The sequence below is a fragment of the Natrix helvetica genome, assembly GCF_964273705.1.
Source record: "Natrix helvetica genome assembly, chromosome: 1".
Lineage (NCBI taxonomy): Eukaryota > Metazoa > Chordata > Lepidosauria > Squamata > Natricidae > Natrix > Natrix helvetica.
Window position 1 is genome coordinate 285,975,969 of NC_138548.1, and position 22,640 is coordinate 285,998,608.

At 43.2% G+C, this 22,640-nt stretch overlaps 2 protein-coding genes across 6 annotated transcripts in view; one reads left to right on the forward strand and one right to left on the reverse strand.

Moving 5' to 3' along the window:
- The window catches only part of ANXA6 (annexin A6), a 44,819-nt gene extending 40,659 nt beyond the window's left edge, over positions 1 to 4,160 (reverse strand). Inside the window, exons 1-2 of one of the 5 annotated variants that reach the window (XM_081962129.1) lie at positions 3,934 to 4,157; positions 319 to 347 (exon numbers count right to left, since the gene is read on the reverse strand). The gene's annotated coding sequence lies outside the window, so the exon portion shown is untranslated. Of the gene's footprint in view, positions 1 to 318; positions 348 to 3,933 lie in introns of all 5 variants that reach the window. The other 4 variants (XM_081962131.1, XM_081962130.1, XM_081962128.1 and 1 more) reach the window with 4 other exon arrangements.
- A 111-nt stretch (positions 4,161 to 4,271) lies between these two features.
- LOC309396809 (cationic amino acid transporter 2-like) overlaps positions 4,272 to 22,640 on the forward strand; it is a 35,047-nt gene continuing 16,678 nt past the window's right edge. Inside the window, exons 1-5 of the mRNA XM_081962265.1 lie at positions 4,272 to 4,288; positions 12,256 to 12,631; positions 13,708 to 13,863; positions 15,495 to 15,663; positions 16,221 to 16,357. Coding sequence (XP_081818391.1) covers positions 12,256 to 12,631; positions 13,708 to 13,863; positions 15,495 to 15,663; positions 16,221 to 16,357 — 838 coding nt within the window. The 5' untranslated portion in view covers positions 4,272 to 4,288. The remainder of the gene's footprint in view (positions 4,289 to 12,255; positions 12,632 to 13,707; positions 13,864 to 15,494; positions 15,664 to 16,220; positions 16,358 to 22,640) is intronic.

The window sequence follows — 22,640 nt, forward strand, 5'->3', positions numbered from 1 at the left end:
TTTCAAACCAATAAATTATGATTTAGCAAGATGTATGAACCCAGCATATGAATTCTCACTTCCCTTAATCTGTAACATTTTATGGTACTGTGAAGCACCTGAAATTTTAGTAGTGCAGTACAACAGAAATCTGAGAGGACTGTCAAAGCTGGAATATCAATCACTGTTTTGTGTTGACTGTTAATACATTTATATGAGTACAATTTATATAACAGGGAAGAAAAAGAGATTCCACTCAAACAAAAGATGGTTGCATACTTCAGATGGTCTGACTGAAACCATAAATTGTGCTGGCTATTAAAATAGAAAAGACCTCACCTTTGCTTTAGGGATGATCCAGGTAATCCCTAAAGCAAACAAAAAATGTAAAAAGAGATGGGTGGAATATGAAAAGACATATTTAATAAAACTAAAGTGTTCGTGTTATTTTCTATAAAAGTCCCTCGCTGTCCACTTATGATTCTTGGTTAGAATATATGCATGCTTATAATTAATTGTGCCATGTTTTTTTTTTACCTTGGCTCTACTAAGAGCAGGCAGGAAATTTGGTCTTCACTCTAACCTAGATAGAGACATGATGTAACCAAATGTGAGTAGTAAACCTAAACCAGTTTTGGCTTTGTTTAGTTTTCACATAGACAATATCACAGTCAGCACATGCTGCTATCTTCAAGGATCTCCATAGTGAACAAAGTAATGTTTCAATGTCTTCTTTGGCATATCTCCCAAAATGTGTTCAAGAAAAATCATCATAAAGGGAAGCACATGAGGCATGCTTAAACATATGAAGCAACAGAAACAGAAAATAACTGAGACAGGATGAATGAGAAACAACAGCTGTACATCTCCACAGCTTACTGAATGCACTTGTGGAAGAAAACAATGCTTTGTACTTCTGGTAAGAAGGATTTGGCATCGATCCATCAAGGATGACATATTGATCAAATAAGGCTGTTGCTATGTTCAGAATAATAGAATTTAGTGGTAAGAATGCTTGTGAGAAATTAATCCTTTTAGTTTGGATGCAGACAGACTATAGTTCATTTTCTGTCCCAAGTTTATATGTTTATCATCTAAAATTATGTATCTTGCATTTCATGTTGCCATACTGAGAAAACTCATTTGCATAAGTTTTTAACATGACCTGAGAAGAAAAAAAGGACTTGTCCAATGCTGACCAAATTCTGGTGAGAATTAAATATGACAAATCATCTTGGTATCTAATAACCTAAATTACATGACTAAGACATTCTTCCGCCTACATATATACTTCTTAGTATTCTTAGTATTCTGATGGGAGATATTCTGCACTCACATAAAATAAAACGGAACACACTAGTATTCTCATATGAATACTACCGCATGGAAAGCTGCAGTGGAGTGAGGGTATTAGACAAACATCCATTTCAGTCTATTATGGTGACTCCCATTTGTGCCAAAGTTAGTGATTCATCAAGGCTAGATGAATAAGAACTAGAATCCTATGAAATGTTAGATTTTCCATTCTGAAGAAAAAAAATCAGACTCTTTCCCTTCCTATGACAAATACACCAAGGTAAATGGTAAATGTATGTGACTACTGTAAAGGATAAATAGAAACAGTGAAAGGAGGCACCATAAAGCATTACAACAGCAGGCATCAAAGGTGTAGTTCTAAAATACATGTACTGTATAAAAAATCCATTCACAAAGATACTACAACACCCAAAGAGGATCCATTAAAGCAGACAATGAAATTGTAAGCCTGGTTCTCATTAACTGAAGTCAAGAAAGAAACATTGACCTCTCTGTTCCCAGATTCATTCTGTATTCAATTGGATTTTGTCCAGGAACGCTGGTCTGTGGCAAACTCTTTTTTTAACAAAATCTGATGTGGTCTGAAAGAGAAAACTCTTTTTCAGGAGTTTAAACAGCAATGTTGAAAGCAGCCTCATAAATGATTTGCCAGATTAAATGAATGAAATTGCAACTATGTCCACAAAGGGAGAAAAAAGTTGAGTTAATAGCCTAAAATTAACCTTTTAAGAACAGTCTGCAGGTATTTCAAGATTAAAGTTTTTAGTATGATTATTACCCTGCTTTTTAAAGAAAACTTTCATATGTCTTTTTTGGGGTGGGGTGGGGTGGGGTGGGGGGAATTTGATCCTCCCTCCCCTGTCTTTCTATTGCTTTTTTTTTCTTACAAAGGAAAAATCAGTAAGAAATTAAATGATAAATAGGAGCACAGTCTTCTGATGACAGTCAGGATTTTTCCCTACAAGCATCCATTATAGACACTGCAAAATAACTATGGTTTTTCTCTTCTTTAGTCCCTTCCTGAGAACTGCCTGATCTCTTAAAGACAGCGAGAAGAAAAAAATTACAAAAAGGCATCTTGCTCAGATTTTTAACTATTGTTCCAGTACTCACTCACCATTACTTAATGCAGCTAAAAATCTGTATCAAAATGAAGTTTTCATTAACAAATCAACAGTCTAATACAGTACAGCACTTTTTAAAAAGACTTTTAAGTCATGTACTACGAAAGCAATAATTAAAAATGGTTGTTGCCTGCAGCATCGGAAAACAACTTTCCAATTTAAATAAAGAGTGTAGTATATAATTCAGAAGGAATTCTTTCCAAGTAAGTATACAAAAAAACTTTCTGGAACTGTCTGATATCCAGGACCCCACCCAGCCCCTAGGGAGCCAATAGGGGAATAGGGCAATAGGGGGCTTAGAGTTATCATTCAGATGCCTTTGCCCACTTACATGGCAAGCATTTTAATTGAAAAGATATTATTCTGTCTTAAATGGGATAAAGTCTTTTCCACCCTGGCTGGAAATTCTGTGGAACATTTGGAAGAGATCACAGTTGGGTAAAATTCTCCTAATAAATCAACCGGGTAATTATTTTCAGAGATGCTAATGCCTTAAAAACAAAAAGAAGTAACATTATAAATGTTATAATATTTATTTATTCTCTTTTTCCAAGACTTAATTCCATGAGACTTAATACCTACAACTAACAATCTCTACCAAACACATCCTCTTGAGGTTTAGATAATAAGGCCAAAAATTGTTTCCCTCAAAAAGGGCCCCCATAAGATTTCAACTCTGCCTGCTTACTAGTTTAAAAAAAGATAATTTTCAAATGCAACTATACAGTATTAGCAGAAATAAAGCCCCCAAATAGGCAGCATCTGCCTTCTTTCAGCTTATCAGTCAGTTTACAAAAAGTTTGTGAAGATTTTTCAAGATCCTACATATGTAAGGTACAGTTTCACCTCTCAGATTAGAATTTGGTTACAGTTTAAACAAACACCTATTTTGTTTTGATGAAGGGATGCAAAGACTGAATTACACTTGGGGGGGGGGGGGGTCACCAATTTTTTGGAACCATTTTCACTGGCATGAACCATGCTGACAAAATTCCTGAAAATATTTTCTTTAGTACAGCAACACCATCCAAATTAACTCCATAACTTCTCCTCCCACGTATAACAGGCTTAAAAAAAGAAATAGAAGAAAGCGAGAAAAGAAAAAGTTCTCTATGACAGAGTCATCAAACAGCGCATACCCTGGATTTGAGCCACCCTCAATAAATATAAATTTATAGAGAAAAGTCATTAGCGATGGGTTTTTTTTCCCTCCTTGTGTGAATCCATGTGGCAGTATTCCCCTCTAAATCAGTTATGAGATTGTTTAGCAGCTGCTACCAGTACAATTGCTGGATTGTTCATATCCTCTTAAGGACACGTACGTGTGCATATATATATATATATATATATATATATATATATATATATATATATATATATATATATATATATATATATATATATATATATATATATATATATATATATACACACACTCACACTCACTCACACGCACACACTCACCGAGCGAAAGAGAGAGCTATATGCTATAAGCAGGCATACAAATCCTTACTTTGCTGGGCCGAGGCTTCTGCTTCCTAAGGCTGTTGAAAGGAGAGGCCGCAGGATCCACCGCTAGGCAACCGGGCTCTTCCTAGGGCAGGGATCAAAGGCAGGCAGGCCGGCTTCGGCGCAATGCAGCTGTTCCTCCGAGCTCCGCTCGAGCCGCAACGTCACAAGCCTCGGAATCTTCCAATTCTGGCCGGCCCTTAGCACCACCCTCGCTCCCCTCTCGCGCGGGATTGAGGAGGAGGAGGGGGGAGAAAAATATGTTTGCTGCAGAGAAACGCCACGCTCTCTAGAGAGGGCGAGCCTCCTTTTGCGTGTCTAACAAGCGGGGGAAAAGAAGCACTACCCAGAGTACACCAGTAAGGAAAATGGCTTGCATAAGATGTATCTTGTCTCTGAATTCAGACAGCGTTAGGATCGCCGCCTTCGCAGGGTTTGGGGAGAGGAGGGGGTTCTGATTATTGTTTGTTTGTTTTGTTTTATTGGATTTATATGCCACCCTTCTCCCAAAGGACTCAGGGCGGCTACAGCATTAAAAAATAGATATTACAAAACTTAAAAGAAAATTAGAAACAATCCAAGAAACAAACCGAATTAATATAACACTAACATTTTAAAAATTAGAACACTAACATTTTAACAGGCCAGGCCGGCTTGCTGGAAAAGCCAACATTTTAAGGCGCGTCGGAAGGACCGGAGGTCAGGGATTATGCGAAGCTCCGGGGGCAGCTCATTCCAGAGGGAAGACGCTCCCACAGAGAAGGCTCTCCCCCTGAGGGTTGCTAGCCAACACTGTCTGGCCGACGGCACCCTAACGAGGCCAACTCTGTGGGATCACACTGGACAGTGGGAGGCTACTGGTGGCAGTAGGTGGTCTCGCAGGTACCCTGGGCCTAAGCCATGGAGCACTTTAAAGGTCATAATTAGTACCTTGAATCGCACCCGGAAAACAACCAGCAACCAGTGCAGGCTGCCTAAAAGGGGTGTAACATGGGAGCACCTGGGTGCCCCCATGATAACCCGCGTGGCCGCATTCTGGACCAGCTGAAGCCTCCGAGTGCTCTTCAAGGGCAGCTCCATGTAGAGAACGTTGCAGTAATCCAGGCGAAAAAGGACGAGGGCATGAATGACTGTGCATAGAGCATGCTGATCCAGGAAGGGGCGCAACTGATGTACCCGGCGAACCTGGTAAAAGGCCCCCCTGGTCATGGCCGTCAGGTGTTCTTCTAAACTAAGCCGCGTGTTCAGGAGGACTCCCAGATTGCGGGCCCTCTCTGAGAGGGCTAAAATTTCTCCCCCTATCATCAAAGATGGAACAAGATGCACAAATCGGGATGACGGAAACCACAGCCACTCAGTCTTGGAGGGATTGAGCCTGAGCCTGTTCCTCCCCATCCAGATCCGCACAGCCTCCAGGCATTGGGACATCACGTTGAGGGCATCGTTTGGGTGGTTTGGGGTAGAAATGAAAAGTTGGGTATCTTCAGCATATTGATACCGTACCCCAAAACCACGGATTACCTCGCCCAGCGGTTTCATATATATGTTGAACAGGAGGGGTGAGAAAACCACCACAAGTGACGCGCCTCGGGGTCGATCCCTGCCCTCCAGTCAACACGAACTGCGACCGATCCGACAGGTAGGAGGAGAACCACCGTAAAACGGTGCCCCCCACTCCCAACCCCCTGAGTCGTCGCAGTAGGATACCATGGTCGATGGTATCGAAAGCTGCCGAGAGGTCTAATAGGACCAGGACAGAGGAGCAGCCCCTGTCCCGGGCCCGCCAGAGATCATCGACCAACGCGACCAATGCCGTCTCTGTGCTGTACCCAGGCCTGAAACCCAACTAAAACGGATCCAGGTAGACAGCTTCATCCAGGTACTGGGGAAGCTGACGTGCTACCACACTCTTGACAACCTTTGCTACAAAGAGAAGGTTGGAGACCAGACGATAGTTGGCTAAAGAAGCTGGGTCCAGAGAAGGCTTCTTAAGGAGGGGCCTCACCACCACCTCCTTCAAGGCGGTGGGAAAGAACCCCTCTCTCAATGAAGCATTGGTAATCACCTGGAGCCAGCCTCGTGTCACCTCCCGGGAAGCCAAAACTAACCAAGAGGGACACAGGTCCAGCACACAAGTGGCAGCACCATAATCCTGTCCATGCCCTCAGGGGTGACAGGGTCAAACTCATCCCAGATTGTCTCCACAAGATTCATCCCCGTTGACTCGCCTGAATCTATCCAGTCAGAGTCCAAGCCTGTCCGGATCTGAGCGATTTTATCCTGCAGATACAGATAAGAACAAATTCTTCAGCCCTTTCCTCCAAAGGGTCTTTCCCAGTTGCTTGATTAATCGGTCAATTGCAATTTCTGCACATGGGTCCAGCATTAAGGCAGATGGAATTCTGTTGAAGTGTTTCTGAGTAAGCATGTTTATGAGAGTAGGGTGCAGCAAAAACGTGAATGCCCCCTCCTCTAACGCACACAAAAAATGTATTTAGTCCTTAATAGAATGCAACCTAAACCAATGTTTTCCCACCTTTTTCTGGAAAATGAATCTTATTATATGTCTTGGGTTTAAATAAAAATGCAACGTTTAAACCTACATCACTTTCCTCCACTGTGGCAAGGAAGTGATTAGATTAATAGACAGAATATCCAGAGAAAATCACTTTTAAGGTCATGTTCATCTCACCGTATGAAGGGCCCAGGCTGGGGAAGACTGACTCAAGTTAGTCCATATCATCCAGGTAGGATGATATGAATATCTAAATAACCTAATTAGAACTTGGTCCAGCAACCTTGAGCAGTTGTCATGAGCCCACCATAGAGATTTGTCCTGACCTTCTTTAATTCTGTCTCCATCTAGCATGGATAATGAATAATGCCACGGAAATGCTATTTTAATTTCCACTGTGTTGTTGGTGTAGCATCTTTCTGAAGCCCTGAAGAAAATGAAAATGGAAAGTAGATTTAACAGCCTGGAAAAATGCTAGCTATTGCCTCATAACCATAAGATGGTGCTAATGAAAAGTTTCTGGCTGCGGTAGTAGCTGTTGCTTCTGCTGCTGCTGCTGCTGCTGCAGCAGAAGGTAGAAAAAAGAAATTAATACCCCCTTTTCTAAAGTGACAAACTCCCACAAAAATAACCAAGTTTTATTGACATCTAATGCAGAAAAATTCTTCCTCTCTAGAAGTCACCACAACAAATCTACTAATTACCTATGTGAGGTTACTCCAAAATAGCTGTCAAAATTGGCAGCTTCAGTTAGCCTAATAGTAGGGCCTATTCCTGCTTGCCAAAAGTCAAGGGAGGCCTCCCACCAGAGAGGATTTTCCTCAGACCTGGCACTAATAAACATTAGCACCAGCAGCAGCAATGAACAAGAGCTCAAAACCTCAGATGGGTCATATGACTTAAACCAAAGGCAACATCCCACTAAATCTAACTTTCTGACCATATATGGATAATTATAATTTTTCCACTTTTTTTTTAAAGAACATTATCTTCTGGCTCAATGAAATATGATCTTTTATGTATGAAAAAGCTTTGCTTGCCTCCTGTCCCTCAACAAATGCTGTTTCGTTAAATAATGTATAACACCGAATGTTTCATTCTTCTGATGTGGCATACATGGTTTTCTTGTGTTTTTAGTTTTCAGTGTTGAGATCTGCAAACTACAGTGTGTGCCTTTATGCCAGATGCGCAGCAACCATTTCATTCTCATAATAACAGTAACTTGGTAACTAGTTACCAATTCCTCCTTGTCCTGTGGGTTTTCTTAAATCCATTGAAAGAGGAAGGTTAGTCTGATTAACCTCTGATGAGTAATTTATTTTTAAAAGTGCAATCTCGTATGAAAATTGGGCATCTGTCTAATGCACATTATGGTAAGGACTAATTTAACTTCTCACCATGAACATTAACTGCTAATTATTCCAAAACCGGACTTCTCAGTTTATTCCAAAGCAGCTTTCCTTCTTCAAAGTAGCCTTCTATTTATTTTGAGCTACTTTTTTGCTATCATTCCCAGCAATTATAACCGTAAGATTGGGAGTTGCTCTAAAGCATATATCTATTATAATTCTACTGCCTTTTCTGAAAATCTTTGACATGACACCTGACCTTTTTTTAATCAACACTTGTTTTATTTTATACTGTTTTTGGGACTCAATACGTTTTTGTAATAACATTTCAAGGCTACTATCATAATTTGGGGATAGAAATTAATGAATTCCTTGACATAATTAGATTGTTATACTGTATTTCGGATGCATTATAGACCCAGCTCTGTAGAAAAGGCTTTAATTTTGGGAAAGGTGGAAGGAAAGTTCTCTGCCAGGAGACATAAGGCAGCAGTCCACAGCAGATTTATTGTTCTGGGGACCAAGGAGTCATCATCTTGGCTCAAGACATGGTTTGGCTCCCTCAAAAGGCTTGTATATGTTGTAATTAAACTTTTAGAAATCGTTAACTGTTTTATTTTATATTAGAAACCTTCAGAATGGCAAGTTTCATACTCTTGATGAGTCTCCTACAATCTTTAGTGAAAGAAGTTTTATGCAAGTTTAAGAATTTTAAAAAGTATTTTGGAATACAGGTAGTCCTCAATTTACAACTGTTCATTCAATGTCCATTTGAGTCGGTTCAAGTCCCTGCTTGAAGTTACAGCTATTGCAGCATCCCCTACAGTCACATGATCAAAATTTGAGCATTTGACAACATGCCCACCCTTACAGCTGCAAGGGCACAGCAGTCCAGCCCTCCCCAACTGCCTGTCTCTCTCCTCCATCTCAGCAGCCCACCTGGCCCATTGGTATGTACAAAGCTGCCATGGCTCTTTAGGCCTTAGCCTGCCCTCTGGCTAGCTTTCTCCCCCGCCCAGGCCCTCTTTCTATCCTGCCATCCCCAAGTTGACTTCTCTGTATCTTTTTCTGCAGTTGCTAAAAGAGCCTTTCTAGCCTTCAGCATGATCGCTTTGCCTAGCTTTTAGGCCAAAAAGGCTAGAAAAGTTCTGAAGGCTAGAAAGGCGATTTTTCTATTTCATTCCGAAGGCTAGAAAGGCTCTTTTCTCTTTTGTTCTAGAAGGATAAAGCCTAGAAAGGCTCTTTTTCAGGCCAGAAAGCTAGTGAAGGCAATCATGTTGTAGGTTAGAAAGGCTTTATCAGCAGTGATAGGAAAAGGCAAAAGTAAGTCGACCCAAAATAGGGTGGGTTGGGGAAAGGGCTCGGACTTCCCTGGTGTGGTAGAGTGTGGGGAGGGGCCAGTCCTCCCAGCTTTGGCAGTTTCTCCATGCCAGTGGGTCTGTATATTATTTGTTTTTATTATTTTTACAAATTACTCAAGATGGGAAACATGTCCAATATACCTTCCTCCTCCTACTTTCCTCACAACTCACCCCTGTGAGGTAAGTTGGGCTGAGGGAGAATGACTGGCCCCAGGTCACTCACCTGACTTTTATGGCTAAGATGGGACTAGAACACGTGATCTCTCAGAGGCCTTAGCCATGAAAGTCAGGTGGGCCGCTCGCTTTCTAACATGGTGTCTTAACCACTAGACCAAAATGGCACTAAACTTTAAAAGGTACAGGTACAATTGCAGGTACCTGTATCTGTATCTCTACCATGGCAGGCCTCCCAGAGCCTCCCTCACCCTCTGTGAGAGCCTTTTGTGGTCATAGCGTGAGCCATATGACCATTTAGCGATCACAATTGGGAGAACTGGGATTGTGGTCATTGAAAAAAGCGGCCACATGGTCACCTCACTTAAGGACCATTTTGGTCAATGACCAAAATTCGGGTCCCAGTTGGGGTTGTAAGTCGAGAACCAACTGTAAACGGATAACAAGTGAGTAGGGTGTTGATTTGGGAATGTTATAAACAGACTAAGTGGCTAGATTAATTTGAAATAATAATCTTCCTTTCTAAAAACACTCCTTTATCATTTGGCATGTTTACAAATCAAAATCCATATTTAAAGTGAGCATCTTTAAAGTCTGGAGAAGTAAGGCAGAAAATAAGATGCAAGTATAAAAGCAGATTAATTGCTAGAAAGCAAGATCAAGAAAAAGGCGTAACGAAGAGCCACGGTGGCGCAGTGGTTAGAATGCAGTACTGCAGGCTACTTCTGCTGATCACTGGCTGCCAGCAGTTTGGCAGTTTGGATTTCATCAGACTCAAGGTTGACTCCGCCTTCCAGCCTTCCGAGGTCAGTAAAATGAGGACCCAGATGGTTAGAGGCAATGTGCTGACTCTGTAAACTGCTTAGAGAGGGCTGTGAAACAGTATATAAGTGCTATTGCTATTGCTATGAAGAACAATTGAAAAAGAATACCGTACCTGACTTCAGGTCAAATAATAGGCAGTCAAATTAATTTGCGTATGTATTCCAGCTTTGATCATTCTGATTGAAGCATCAGTCTTCAGTATTTTCTTTTCATTCATGACATTCATGAATAGGTACCATGATGGCTTATTGTATGAATAGCAGTTTTTTTAAAGTCTATTTTTAAAACCCATCTTCAAATTGGCCTTGGGTTACTATGTTACCCAACTCTGCAACCTACTGATTGAAGAGAGAACAGCAACATACTCAACCTTTCTATTCAGTCATTTTTGTCTGAGAATATCTGAGTATTTTTATGCACATCTGCCCTTGTCACTTCCTGAACTTTCTCCAGATCCTTTTCACCAGTTTCTCAATGGCCTCCAGCCTCCAAGACCTCCAGATGATTCTGCAGCTGCCCATTAGAAGAGCACAGACTATAAAATTCAACTAGTGCCCTCCTTCCCTCACCCACTGTGCATATTTTCCTTAGATGGACAGACTATTTATAGCTTTCTCTCTCTCTATTCACAAACTTCAGCATAAAGACATTGCAGAGTTAGAAGGGAAAAGAAAATAACAGCAAACAGACATTTCTAAGAATGAGAAATGACCTGCCCCCAAGCTTTGCAGAGTTCCAGCATGCTCATTTCCAAAATAAACTGCAATTCTGCATGGACTATGCTGTAGCTGCTCTACAATAAGACTATTGTGGGATATCATGGGATTCACACCAATCTGGAACTGGCTCCAAAGCCCTATATGGACCATCCTCAGGTTAATTGAATATATTTGTATGTTTCCATCAGGGGATTATTTTCTACGCAGCCCCCAAATTAGCATTTTCTAAGATTGATTCACCTAAATCAAAATATGGCATACATTAAAATGATTAAGGAAATGTTGGTTGCAAAGTGCACCAGAATGAGTTTTTATGCAGCATTATATAATTATTTCAAGATCTTTGGTTTTGCTTTCATTTGCTTGTCCATGCATCTAACTGAAATTTGTAAGGTAAGAGTTTACATGTAAAATGGGGGTGGGTTCCTGCCAGTTCTAACCTCTTCTATAGAAGAGGTTTCACAAATCTACAGTGCCATTTAGAACCGGTTCCAGCTCCCTCCCCCCACCCGTCCGCACATCATCAAGATGAAGAGCGAGAGGAGGAATTCTGGGAGTTGAAGTCCACAAGTCTTAAAGCTGTCAAGTTTGAACACCCCTGGGGGGTTTTTTCTAAAGGGTTAGGGGTGCAATGGTCTTGTAACTTGACAGCTTTAAGACTTGCACACTTCAGTGCCAGAGTTCCTGAGCCAACATGACTGGAGGAGGAATTCTGGGAATTGAAGTCCACAAGTCTTAAAGCTGTCAAGTTTGAACACCCCTGGGGGTTATTTTTCTAAAGGGTTAGGGGTGCAAGGGTCTTGTAACTTGACAGCTTTAAGACTTGCTTGCTTCAAATGCCAGAGTTTCTGAGCCAACATTTTGGTTGCTAAGCAAGAGAGTTGTTAAGTGAGTTTCACATTTTACAAGTTGGCCATGCCCACCCAGTCACATGACTGGCAAGCCACTCCCACCCAGTTACATGGCCGGCAAGCCACTCCCACCCAGACACATGGCTGGAAAGCCACTCCCACAAAGCAGGCCTCACCTACAGAAGAGGTTCTAAAAAATTTTGAAACCCACCACTGATGTAAAACATCTTTCAGTTTTTTCTCCTAGTAGCCATGTTAATATGCAATCCTCCAGTTCTCAAGCTGGCAAAAAAGTATGCTTCTTTATTGAATACTGAAGAAAAAGACAAAAATAAACACAAAGATTCATAAGATAAATATAAATAACTATCTGAATGAACTCAGTTGTTGAGATTATCATCAAATCTGGACCATATGTTGCCATTATGTTTAATCAGAAGAGATGACACAGGAAGGATATGATAGCACTCTTCAAATAGCTGAAAGGATATCACATATAGAAGAAAATCTGGATCTTCTCTTTCTGTTTCAGATGCCAGTCTGGAGTCCCATGATCTCCCTCTTTCAGATGGTTTCTCGTCGGAAAGTAGTAACTGCCAATGGCTACAGAGAATCACACCTGCACCGCTGCCTTACTCTCCTGGATTTAGTAGCCTTTGGGGTGGGCAGTACTCTAGGTGCAGGGGTGTATGTCTTAGCAGGGGAAGTAGCCAAGAATACCTCGGGACCTAGTATTATCGTTTCCTTTTTTATTGCTGCTATGGTATCCATTTTGGCAGGATTGTGTTATGCTGAATTTGGAGCCCGGGTGCCTCTGACAGGATCAGCATATCTGTACAGCTACATCGCAGTTGGAGAGCTATGTGCATTCGTCACTGGGTGGAACCTGCTATTGTCCTATGTAATTGGTATTATCATGGCATGAGCCTCTCCATTCTAGTACTGTGTTAGATTTCAATTATATCTTAGGCTCTTTAGGCCTAAGAAAAGATAGCCAGATGTTAAATTAGCTTAGAAAATGGGATCAATGTGTTATTATTAATCTAAGAGAAATTTATATTGTGTTTGTTGGGAGGAGAGGGGTTACGAGTAATTTACTTTAAGACGGGGGGAGGGGAGGGGGCAAAGTATTTGGTATAATATTTGAATGTGAATTTTTGCGGGGGGGTTGGGGGGTATAGCATTTGTATGAGATTTACATTGTATGGCAGGGGATGGGATGAAAAGGGGGAAAATCTGTTTGTACAAAACTCTTTTAATAAAAAAAGAAAAGAAAAGATAGCCAGACAGTGCTTAAGTAGATGTGAATTTCTAGAGAGAATGAAGTTCAGTATTATAGCCCATTTAGCTTCCAAACCCCATCTCTTTGGGCTGCCCTGGAAAATGCCATTGTTGAAAATGCTGTCGAATCTAAAGACCTTCTGCCATGCAGTGTAGACTAGGCAAGAGGAACACTAGCGTAATTCTGCCCATGAGGTTTCTTTTTTGACCTGTGAATGCTAGGAGGCACAAAGCCAACTCACTGTATATTTCAAAGTGTTTTAAATGCACCGAAGTGGCAGCTTTGTAGTAAGCCCTCTTCTGCTTGTGTGGGTCTGTGTGCAGTTGGGGGCCTGTGTGAAATTGAAGAATTGGACTCTGCATCTTAGGTTGTATATGAGTGGGATGTTTAAAGTGGTGGGATGAGTTTGTTTATTTTTTCAATTTCTATAGCCACCCATCTCAAGTCATACACTAAACTTTTGTCTTAGGCTGCCTCTGGACTTACAACTCCTTCTTCCTCTTCTTCTTTTCTTCTCCTCTTCCTCCTCCTCCCCTCCTCTCCTCCTGCATAGAATCCAGCAATTATCAACATCTTCCTGTGCAATGTAAATGTGTGCTCAAAGAAGAGATGATAGAACTGTGCAAATATGTTGTTCTTTAAGTTTGATATGCTCTGCCTGATATATGACAATGTTTAGTATACCTGGTTTCTTCTCTATAGGAGCTTCCAGTATAGCCAGAGCATGGAGTGCTACTTTTGATGAGATTTTGGGCAAAAATCTGAGGAATGTTTTCAACATACATCTAACCTTGAACATCCCAGGTCTGGCTGAATATCCAGATATCTTTGCTGTTTGCCTAATTTTTCTGGTGACAAGTATGTTTGCACGATTGTTTCTCAATCTTGTAACTATTAGAAACCAACTCCATATCAATTTAACCATTTTTCTAGAAGCAAACAATTTTATCTTCTTACTATGCCCTTTGTTCTTCATCTTAGGCAGCCCTAAATGATGATATCAGAATCTCAGTTACAGTTACCCAACCCTACAGCTGCCACTCACAAGCTCACTAGATTTACTGCTGCTGTTGTTACTATGCCTGCTAGCATGCCCTGTGTTTTCAGTACAAGGAATGGCTTCTTATTCATTATTGAATTAATGTGCATGGATGTGAATTTTGGGTGTTAAATTCCAACTCATTGGGAGGACATAGGGTTTGAAAAGGCTACAGGAAGACATTGACATTTGCTAAGTACTAAAATACTAAATCAAAATTTGTTATTTGCTTTCCAAATCTGCCCGAGCTTTAAAAAGTGAGATTCTTCTAAATATTTTCTAGCTATCTTCCCAGACATGTTTTGTGTAACAATATAACATGCCTGCTTTATTTCAGAGCGGACCATGTTCCATTTGGGTTATACGGACTGCTTTCAGAACTCCAGAAACCTTTCACAGCATTGCTGGGAGATACTGAAGATTGCACTGAAGACATTTGATATGGAAAACCTGCATTCTGATCTGTAGTCCCTTTAACAAGCACCTCCACAATCCATTATTACTTTATTTGAAGTATACAGTATAGGGTTTCCTGCCTAGGCAGGGGGTTGGACTAGAAGACCTCCAAGGTCCCTTCCAACTCTACTATTGTATTGAAGTGCTTGATGTAGCCCCATCCTTTAAAATTGTAATGAACCCTAACCTAGAGATACTTAAGACTCCCACTCGCCTTGGTTTCTACCATAGAAGTTCCTAAGACAAAAAACAAAGCACTCCTAGATAAACCAGATGATCTTACAACAGACATACAGGACACGGGAGGGGCCGGAGCTCTGCTGGCGGGGGGAGAAGGGGCAATACTAAGGAAACTCAGATCACAAAAATGAACAAGAAAATTTGCTTGATATAAATTGATTGAAACTACTATATGAATTTATACGCTGACTAAATATTGTTATTTTGTACTGAATTTTGTTTAAATGTATACCATGAGTATGGGGGGAGGGGACACCTGCCGCATATTGCAACTGCCAAAATTTGTAACCTTTTCCAGCACCCTTTTCCTCTTTATTTTCTAAAAAACCAATAAAACTTTGTTTAAAAAAAAAAGAAGTTCCTAAGACTTGGCTTGGGTTCTAGACCTGGGCACTGCTGAATTTCTGCATATTGGGGAGTATTATTTTGGTCTGGACAATTAGATACTTTTAATTTTTAATTTATGTATTAGACTTATTGAATGCCGCTTAGAATCTTTTTGGCGTTAGGTGGCATTCGCAAATCCAATAAATAAATAAAATATCTCTTTTTGGTTCTTTTGGCAATTATATTTTACAAGCTATTTAGAACCAGCAAGTGTACTTTCAGTTTGCAAAGGGAGCTTTTTCTACACTATGTCCAGATATTCTTGACGTATGCTTTCAGACGGTGCCATATGCAATTCATTTAGGATAGTGCCTAACAACAATAAGAGCTTAGCACAAATTTAATTATGTTTTTTTTTACTCCACAGGCCTCCTCTCCATAGGTATAAAAGAATCTACTACAGTGAATAAAGTCTTTACAACTATTAATTTGGCCATCGTTATCTTCATAACAATTAGTGGGTTATTCAAAGGAGATCTGAAAAATTGGAGATTAAGTCAAGATGATCTGCAAAGGCTAACTGACAGTAACCTTAGGTAAGAAACTAGTTTGATCAGTGCTCAAGTAAAAAGCAACAAATGTCCACAAAATATATTTTCAAAAGATTCAGAATCAATTTACAAAAAAAGAAAGAAAAAGCTTTAAGTATGCAAATGTTCTCCGTAAGCTACCATATTCATGGTATTTCAGTTTATTGTTAGAATTTATTTCATTTGTGAGCTGAACCTCTCCTTTTCTAGAGAAATCAGGATAGCATGTATCTGGGGAAATAGATTAAGTTAAAGAAGAATGATGAACTTCACAGATAAACTAGGATTTGAATTTAACTTTTCCCAGTTTAACATTCCTTCTTCTATACCCCATAGCACTCTAATTTATTTTAGTAGTTAAATTCAACAAGATTACCCCAGAAAAACAACGCTCCTTTAAAATACTTTCTTTCTCTCCTTGAGCATCCACTGTTTTCCTATCTATACTTTTGTTGTACATCCTTCTTTCATTCATACATCTTTCGCAGGCCCCAATTCAATCAACTGTACTAATTCAGCTCTTTCTCAGATTGATTGATTTAATGTGTTGTTTTTTTTCAAAGTAACCGAACTGTGGCTGGCAATGAAACCTTGAAATATGGAACTGGAGGGTTCATGCCATATGGCTTTTCAGGCACTCTGGCTGGAGCTGCTACATGTTTCTATGCTTTTGTTGGATTTGATTGCATTGCAACTACAGGTAAGAACAGTGCCAGATTAAGTCCAATTGATGTCTTACACATGGCCTAACAATGGTGCCCTTGGCCCTTCCAGGTCTTAACAAGAGCTGGAAAATATTGCATGGCAGTGAAAAAAGTTAAGGGCAAGATAGCCGGGGGGGGGGGGGATGGGGACGGACTCTATGGTGCCCTCTTCCCTTGGCACCATAAGCATATACTTACTTTGCTTAATGGTTAATCCATGGATAGGTAAGAGCAATGCAAATCTGAATTATTGACACTCCTATTTGGCAGTTATGGCATACAGCCTGCTTATTTGAGATAATTATTTCTCATAATATCTGCCTGGCTGATCCAATCCTACAGAGTTTATACACTCTGGGTTCCTTTGATTAAACAATATCATCTACTTGGACCCTGCAAATGTCCCTCTTCTATATCAATGCCTGCCTTTTGGAATGAGGTTCCCCCCCTCCCTCCGATCTGGATGGCCATCACCCTGCTGTTGTTTAGATGAACTGTGAAGACCCAGACCTTTGGCAATGTAGAGTGAGACCCCTTAATTCATTGAGCTTGCTTTTTTCCCCTTTTTATCTTTATTGGAATTTATTTCTTTAATTGTTGTGAGCCAGCCAGAGATGTTGAGAGTTGAGCAGCGTACAAATTTAACAAATTATTATTATATAAATTGGTGTGACTTCAAGAAGAGATATAGGTCCTTTTAAAGCTATCCTATGTTCAATTGGTCTAACGGGAAGATGGAAAATGCTCTACTATTTTTTATTATTATTATTATTATTATTATTATTATTATTATTATTATTTATTTATTTATTTATTTATTAGCGCTTATAGACCGCCCCCTCTCCCGAAAGGGACTCGGGGCGGTGTACAGTCCGTATCAAAATACAACAAATTAAACATAATAAATAGATACATAAATACGTATATGAGAGGAGGATAAAAAATATGCCAAACTGTACAGCTAAATAAATAAATCAGAATATACAAAATTTAAAATCCCAATATCATATATGTATGCCAGGAGGTAGACGTTATAAATTATGCCAGACCAGCCAGTCGGAACAGGTGTGTCTTCAGTTTCTGTCGGAAGGAGCAGAGATCAGTAGTGGTTCTAATGTCGGGGGGGAGGTCATTCCAGAGGGTTGGGCCCATCACAGAGAAGGCCCTACTCCTCGGTGTCGCCCGTTGGCATTGCCTAGTGGACGGCACCAGGAGAAGGCCCTCCCTGTGAGAGCGAATTGGCCGCAGGGATGTGTGTGGGAGGATGCGATCCCGCAGGTAGCTAGGCCCTATGCCATGGAGCGCTTTAAAGATGGTAATCAGAACCTTGAAACGCACCCAAAAGACTACAGGCAGCCAGTGCAGCTCGCGCAGGGGAGGTGTTACGTGGGAGTACCTAGTACTCCCCATGACTACCCGCGCGGCTGCATTCTGGACTAGCTGCAGTCTTCGGGCGCGTCCCAAGGGAAGCCCCATGTAGAGAGCGTTACAGTAGTCCAGGCGAGATGTCACCAGTGCATGAGTGACTGTGCGTAGGGCATCCCGGTCCAGAAGGGGGCGCAATTGGCGCACCAGGCGAACCTGGTGGAACGCCCCCCTTGCCACGGCTGCCACATGATCATCCATTGACAGCCGGGCATCTAGGAGGACGCCCAAATTGCGCGCCCTTTCCACAGGGGGCAATTGTTCGCCCCCTATGGCCAGTGATGGAATCAGCTGGCTGAACCGAGGTGCCGGTAGCCACAGCCACTCGGTCTTGGAGGGGTTGAGTTTGAGTCTGTTGTCCCCCATCCAGACCCCGACGGCTTCCAAACACCGGGACATCACTTCGACAGCCTCGTTGGGGTGGCTTGGGGTTGAGATGTACAACTGAGTATCGTCAGCGTACAGATGGTACTCAACCCCAAAACCACGGATGATCTCACCCAGCGGCTTCACATATGCGTTGAACAAAAGGGGCGAGAGGACCGACCCCTGCGGCACCCCACAAGAGAGTGGCCTCGGGGTCGACCTCTGCCCCCCAGTCAACACACATTGCATCCGGCCGGAGAGGTAGGAGCCGAACCACCGTAAAACGGTGCCTCCGACTCCCATCCCCTCCAGCCGGCGCAATAGGATACCATGGTCGATGGTATCAAAAGCCGCTGAGAGGTCTAATAGGACCAGGATAGAGGAACAACCTCTATCTCTGGCCCTCCAGAGATCATCAACCAACGCGACCAAGGCTGTCTCTGTGCTGTGCCCAGGTCGGAAGCCGGACTGGCATGGGTCTAGATATACGGATTCATCGAGGCGACGTGGAAATTGCTGCGCCACCACATTCTCAACAACCTTCGCTAAAAAGGGGACGTTGGAGACTGGACGGTAATTAGCTAGCTCCGTTGGGTCAAGTGAAGGCCTTTTGAGTAGGGGCCTCACCACCGCCTCTTTCAAGGCAGTCGGTAAGGAACCCTCACTCAATGAGGCGTTCACCAGGCCCAGAAGCCAGCCTCGCGTCACCTTCCAGGATGCCAGTACCAGCCAGGAGGGACACGGGTCCATTGAACACGTGGTGGGTCGCAGCCGTCCACGCAACCCGTCTAAATCCTCGGGGGCAACAGAGTCAAACTCCTCCCAGAGTGGACTCACAAGACTCACTGTTGACGGCTCGTCCGGTCCACTGGGGGGGCCCCATCCGCTCCGGATCTGAGCGACTTTGTCCTGCAGATATTCCCCAAACTCCTCTGCTCTTCCCTGCAAGGGTGCCCCCCGCGTCTCCTGCGACAGGAGAGAGCGGGTGACCCTAAACAGGGCGGCAGGGCGGTTATCCGCAGACGCAATGAGAGCGGCACAATGTCTATGTTTGGCCGCTCTCAATGCCACAAGGTAGGTCCGTAAATAGGCTCTTACCTGTGTTCGGTCAGACTTGGAGCGTGAGGACCTCCACCTGCTCTCTAGACGTCTCCTATGGCGCTTCATCACTCTTAGCTCCTCGGTGTACCAGGGAGCCCGGGTGGGTCGCTGCCGTAGGAGAGGTCGCAAAGGCGCAACCCGGTCCAAGGCCCCTGCCGTCGCCCTATTCCAGGCGTCGACTAGGTCCTCCGACCGAGCGCGGATCAGGGCTACAGGTAGTGGCCCAAGCTCCGTCTGGAACCTATCCGGTTCCATCAAGTGCTTGGGGCGGTACCAGCTTGAGCAAACTGGCTCCGCCTCCTCGCGGTGGAGGGTAGCGCCAGGGAAGTCCAGCCGGAGACATGAGTGATCTGACCATGACAGGGGCGTAATATCTAAATCCCCTTGTTAGGGTTCTAAATACCATGCAGAAATAAATCATTGTCCAAGGCAAAACATCCTTAATGGTGCAATTTATTCCACAGGCATGTTAGTACAGCTATGGAAATTTCAACTCTGAATTACATCCTGTAAGTTCACCCAGTTTAAAGTTCATGATCTCTCCCCACACCCACAAATCCATCACATGTTCCAATCATCATCTTCCACGCTGGCATGTACACCCATCTTCTTCCGGCCAGGTGTTGATGTGCGGAGACAAAAGATGACCTTGGCTTCTACAAAAGAATGTCAACAATCCATTCTACAATTCTACTCCTTTCTATTCCCCCCTCCCAACTACTACACTATTGAAACAGCATAGAAAATTATTAAAAAGTGTGGCAGGCCAAAGATCCTAAAAAGAATATAATTACAGGCCTGACAGGCGGCCTCTCCTCAAAAGAAAAACGTTTCCTGCAAAGAGAATAACATAAAAGTTAACATAACAAAATTAACCACCTCTTCTCCACCCAGGGGAACCCCTTGACTTCTCGGAAAACTTCCCATTGAATTGCTTTACTAACTTCTCCACTTTTAGGTTCCCACTGTTCACCCAATTAGCTTCAGACCAAGGGTAACCCTTCCAATGCACTAAGTACTGTAAGCAACCCCTATTCAGCCTGAAATCTACAATTTTTTCCACCTCAGATTGTGTTTCCCCTTCCATCACTAAAGGAGGAGATTGAGCTTGGGTGGATGCTCTTCTGTTAGACCCAATTACTGGTTTCAACAAACTACAATGAAATTCTGGGTCAATTTCCCCTAGACTTCTGGGTAGACTGAGTTGAACTGTAACTGAGTTAACTATCTTCACTATTGGGAATGGACCTAGAAATTTTGGACCCAATTCCTTGCTAAGCATTTCTAATCTTATGTATTTGGTAGATACAAAAACATTGTCCCCCACACGGTAGGGGTTTAGGAGTGAGCGACGTTGATCATCTTGCTTCTGGTAGGCTTCTGCTGCAACTGCTGTAGGTTCTGGGCTCTTGGATTCAATCATCCACGGCTGGCCTTGTTCCTCCTCCGAGGCCTCCCCCTTGGTAGGACTCTTCGTCACCTGAAGTTGGGGGTTCTCTTCCAGAGGTTGGTTGGGCATTTCCCCCTCCGAGGCCTCCCCCTTAGTTGGACTCTTTGTCACCTTCAGTTGGGGATCCTCCTCCGGAGATTGTTTGCCCTTTTCCTCTTCCAAGGCCTCCCTCTTGGTAGGACACTTCGTCACTTTAAGTTGGGGATCCTCTTCCAGAGGTTGTTGGCCCAGATGACTTTTCTGTGCAGGCATCTGGGGCCCTCTCTTAACCACCGTGGCAATTGGTACACACGTTTGTTCTTCGGCAATTCCCTCCTCCGAGGCCTCCCCCTTGGTAGGACTCTTCGCCACCTGAAGTTGGGGATCCTCTTCCAGAGGTCGTTTAGGCTTTTCCCCCTCCGAGGCCTCCCCCTTAGTTGGACTCTTTGTCACCTTAAGTTGGGGATCCTCCTCCGGAGATTGTCTGCCCTTTTCCTCTTCCGAGGCCTCCCCCTTGGTAGGACACTTCCTCACCTTAAGTTGGGGATCCTCTTCCAGAGGTTGTTGGCCCAGATGACTCTTCTGTGGTGGCATCTGGGACCCTCTCTTTACCGCCGTGGTGGTTGGTGCGCACGTTTGTGGCATTGGGGCTGGAGCCAAACACTCTGACGCTCTGTGGCCAAGTTGACAACAATGGTGGCATTTAATTGGCCCCCACGAGGAATGGAACCTAGTTACATCTCTAAACTTAGGAACCGTTTCATCACACTGCCTTGCTCTCCAACTTGCAGCTGCCCCCTTGGTAAACCCTTCTTCCATGGTGGAGATTGCTTCTCTGTAGGAAGGTGGAGTAAGAACCTTTTGGGGCATTGCAGATGCACCTTGTCCCGCTTCCCATCTTGCAGGCCTGGCTTTGGTAATCCCTTCTTCCATGTTGGTGATTGCTACTCTGTAGGAAGGTGGGGTAAGAACCACTTGGGGCCTTACAGGCGCACAATTTCCCGCCATCCATCCCGCAGGCCTCCCTTTGATAATACCTTCTTCCATGGAGATTTCTTCTCTGTAGGAAGGTCTGGTAAGAACCTTTTGGGGCCTTGCAGGGGAGACTGGAACCGGTGGGGAGGTCAATCCCTCAGTTGGCCACTGCCCAGCTTTCTGCCATGGTGCCATCTGCTGAGGGAGGGCAGGTGCCCACTGGCATCCCTCCCATCCATGACCTGGGGTTAAGACCCATCCCGGGGTTGCCTGCTTCACAGGTTGCAGCTCAACCAATGATGGCTGGCTAGGGGGTTTTACGTGCCAAGGACCCTCCTGCTGGCTTGGAGGAGTTATGGGCCAAGTAGGTGCCCTTTGCTGGCTTGGATGAGTTATGGGCCAAGTAGGTGCCCTCTGCTGGCTTGGAGCATTTCCCCATGCTGATGGCAAAGGAGTTTGTAAGTAGCATCTTTTCCATCCAAGTCCTGGGAGGAAAGCCCAATTTACTGCCCAATTTGCTTCATTTACTGGTTGCAGCCCCATTTGTGGTGGCTTGCAAGTGACAGATGCTGGAAAAATTCCTTCTTCCTGCCTCCTTTGAAATTCCCATTTTGAAAGGGAATCTCTCTCCCATCTAGTTGCAGGGTGATATGCCATTTCATTTATTGCCGTCTGGAAGGAGCCCAAACCTCCGTTCTAAGGGTGTTTTTTTTTCCCAATCTTGCTTCTAAGCTGGGGGGGAAGGAGGGGGAGCATGCACTCACAATTTTGCTGAAGAAGTCCGTCTGAGATTTCCTTCGTCTTGTCGCGTCTCCTCCTGCATTCCTCCAGATGCAATTAAACTGGGAACAGCATTCCATTGCCTTTGAAGTTCCGTACTCCTCTTCTTATCACCAAAAGCTTCTCATTAATTCTTCGCTGATATTTACGCTGTCCCGGTCAGCATTGGGAATGCCGAGACCCACATCACCAGATCTTCCATC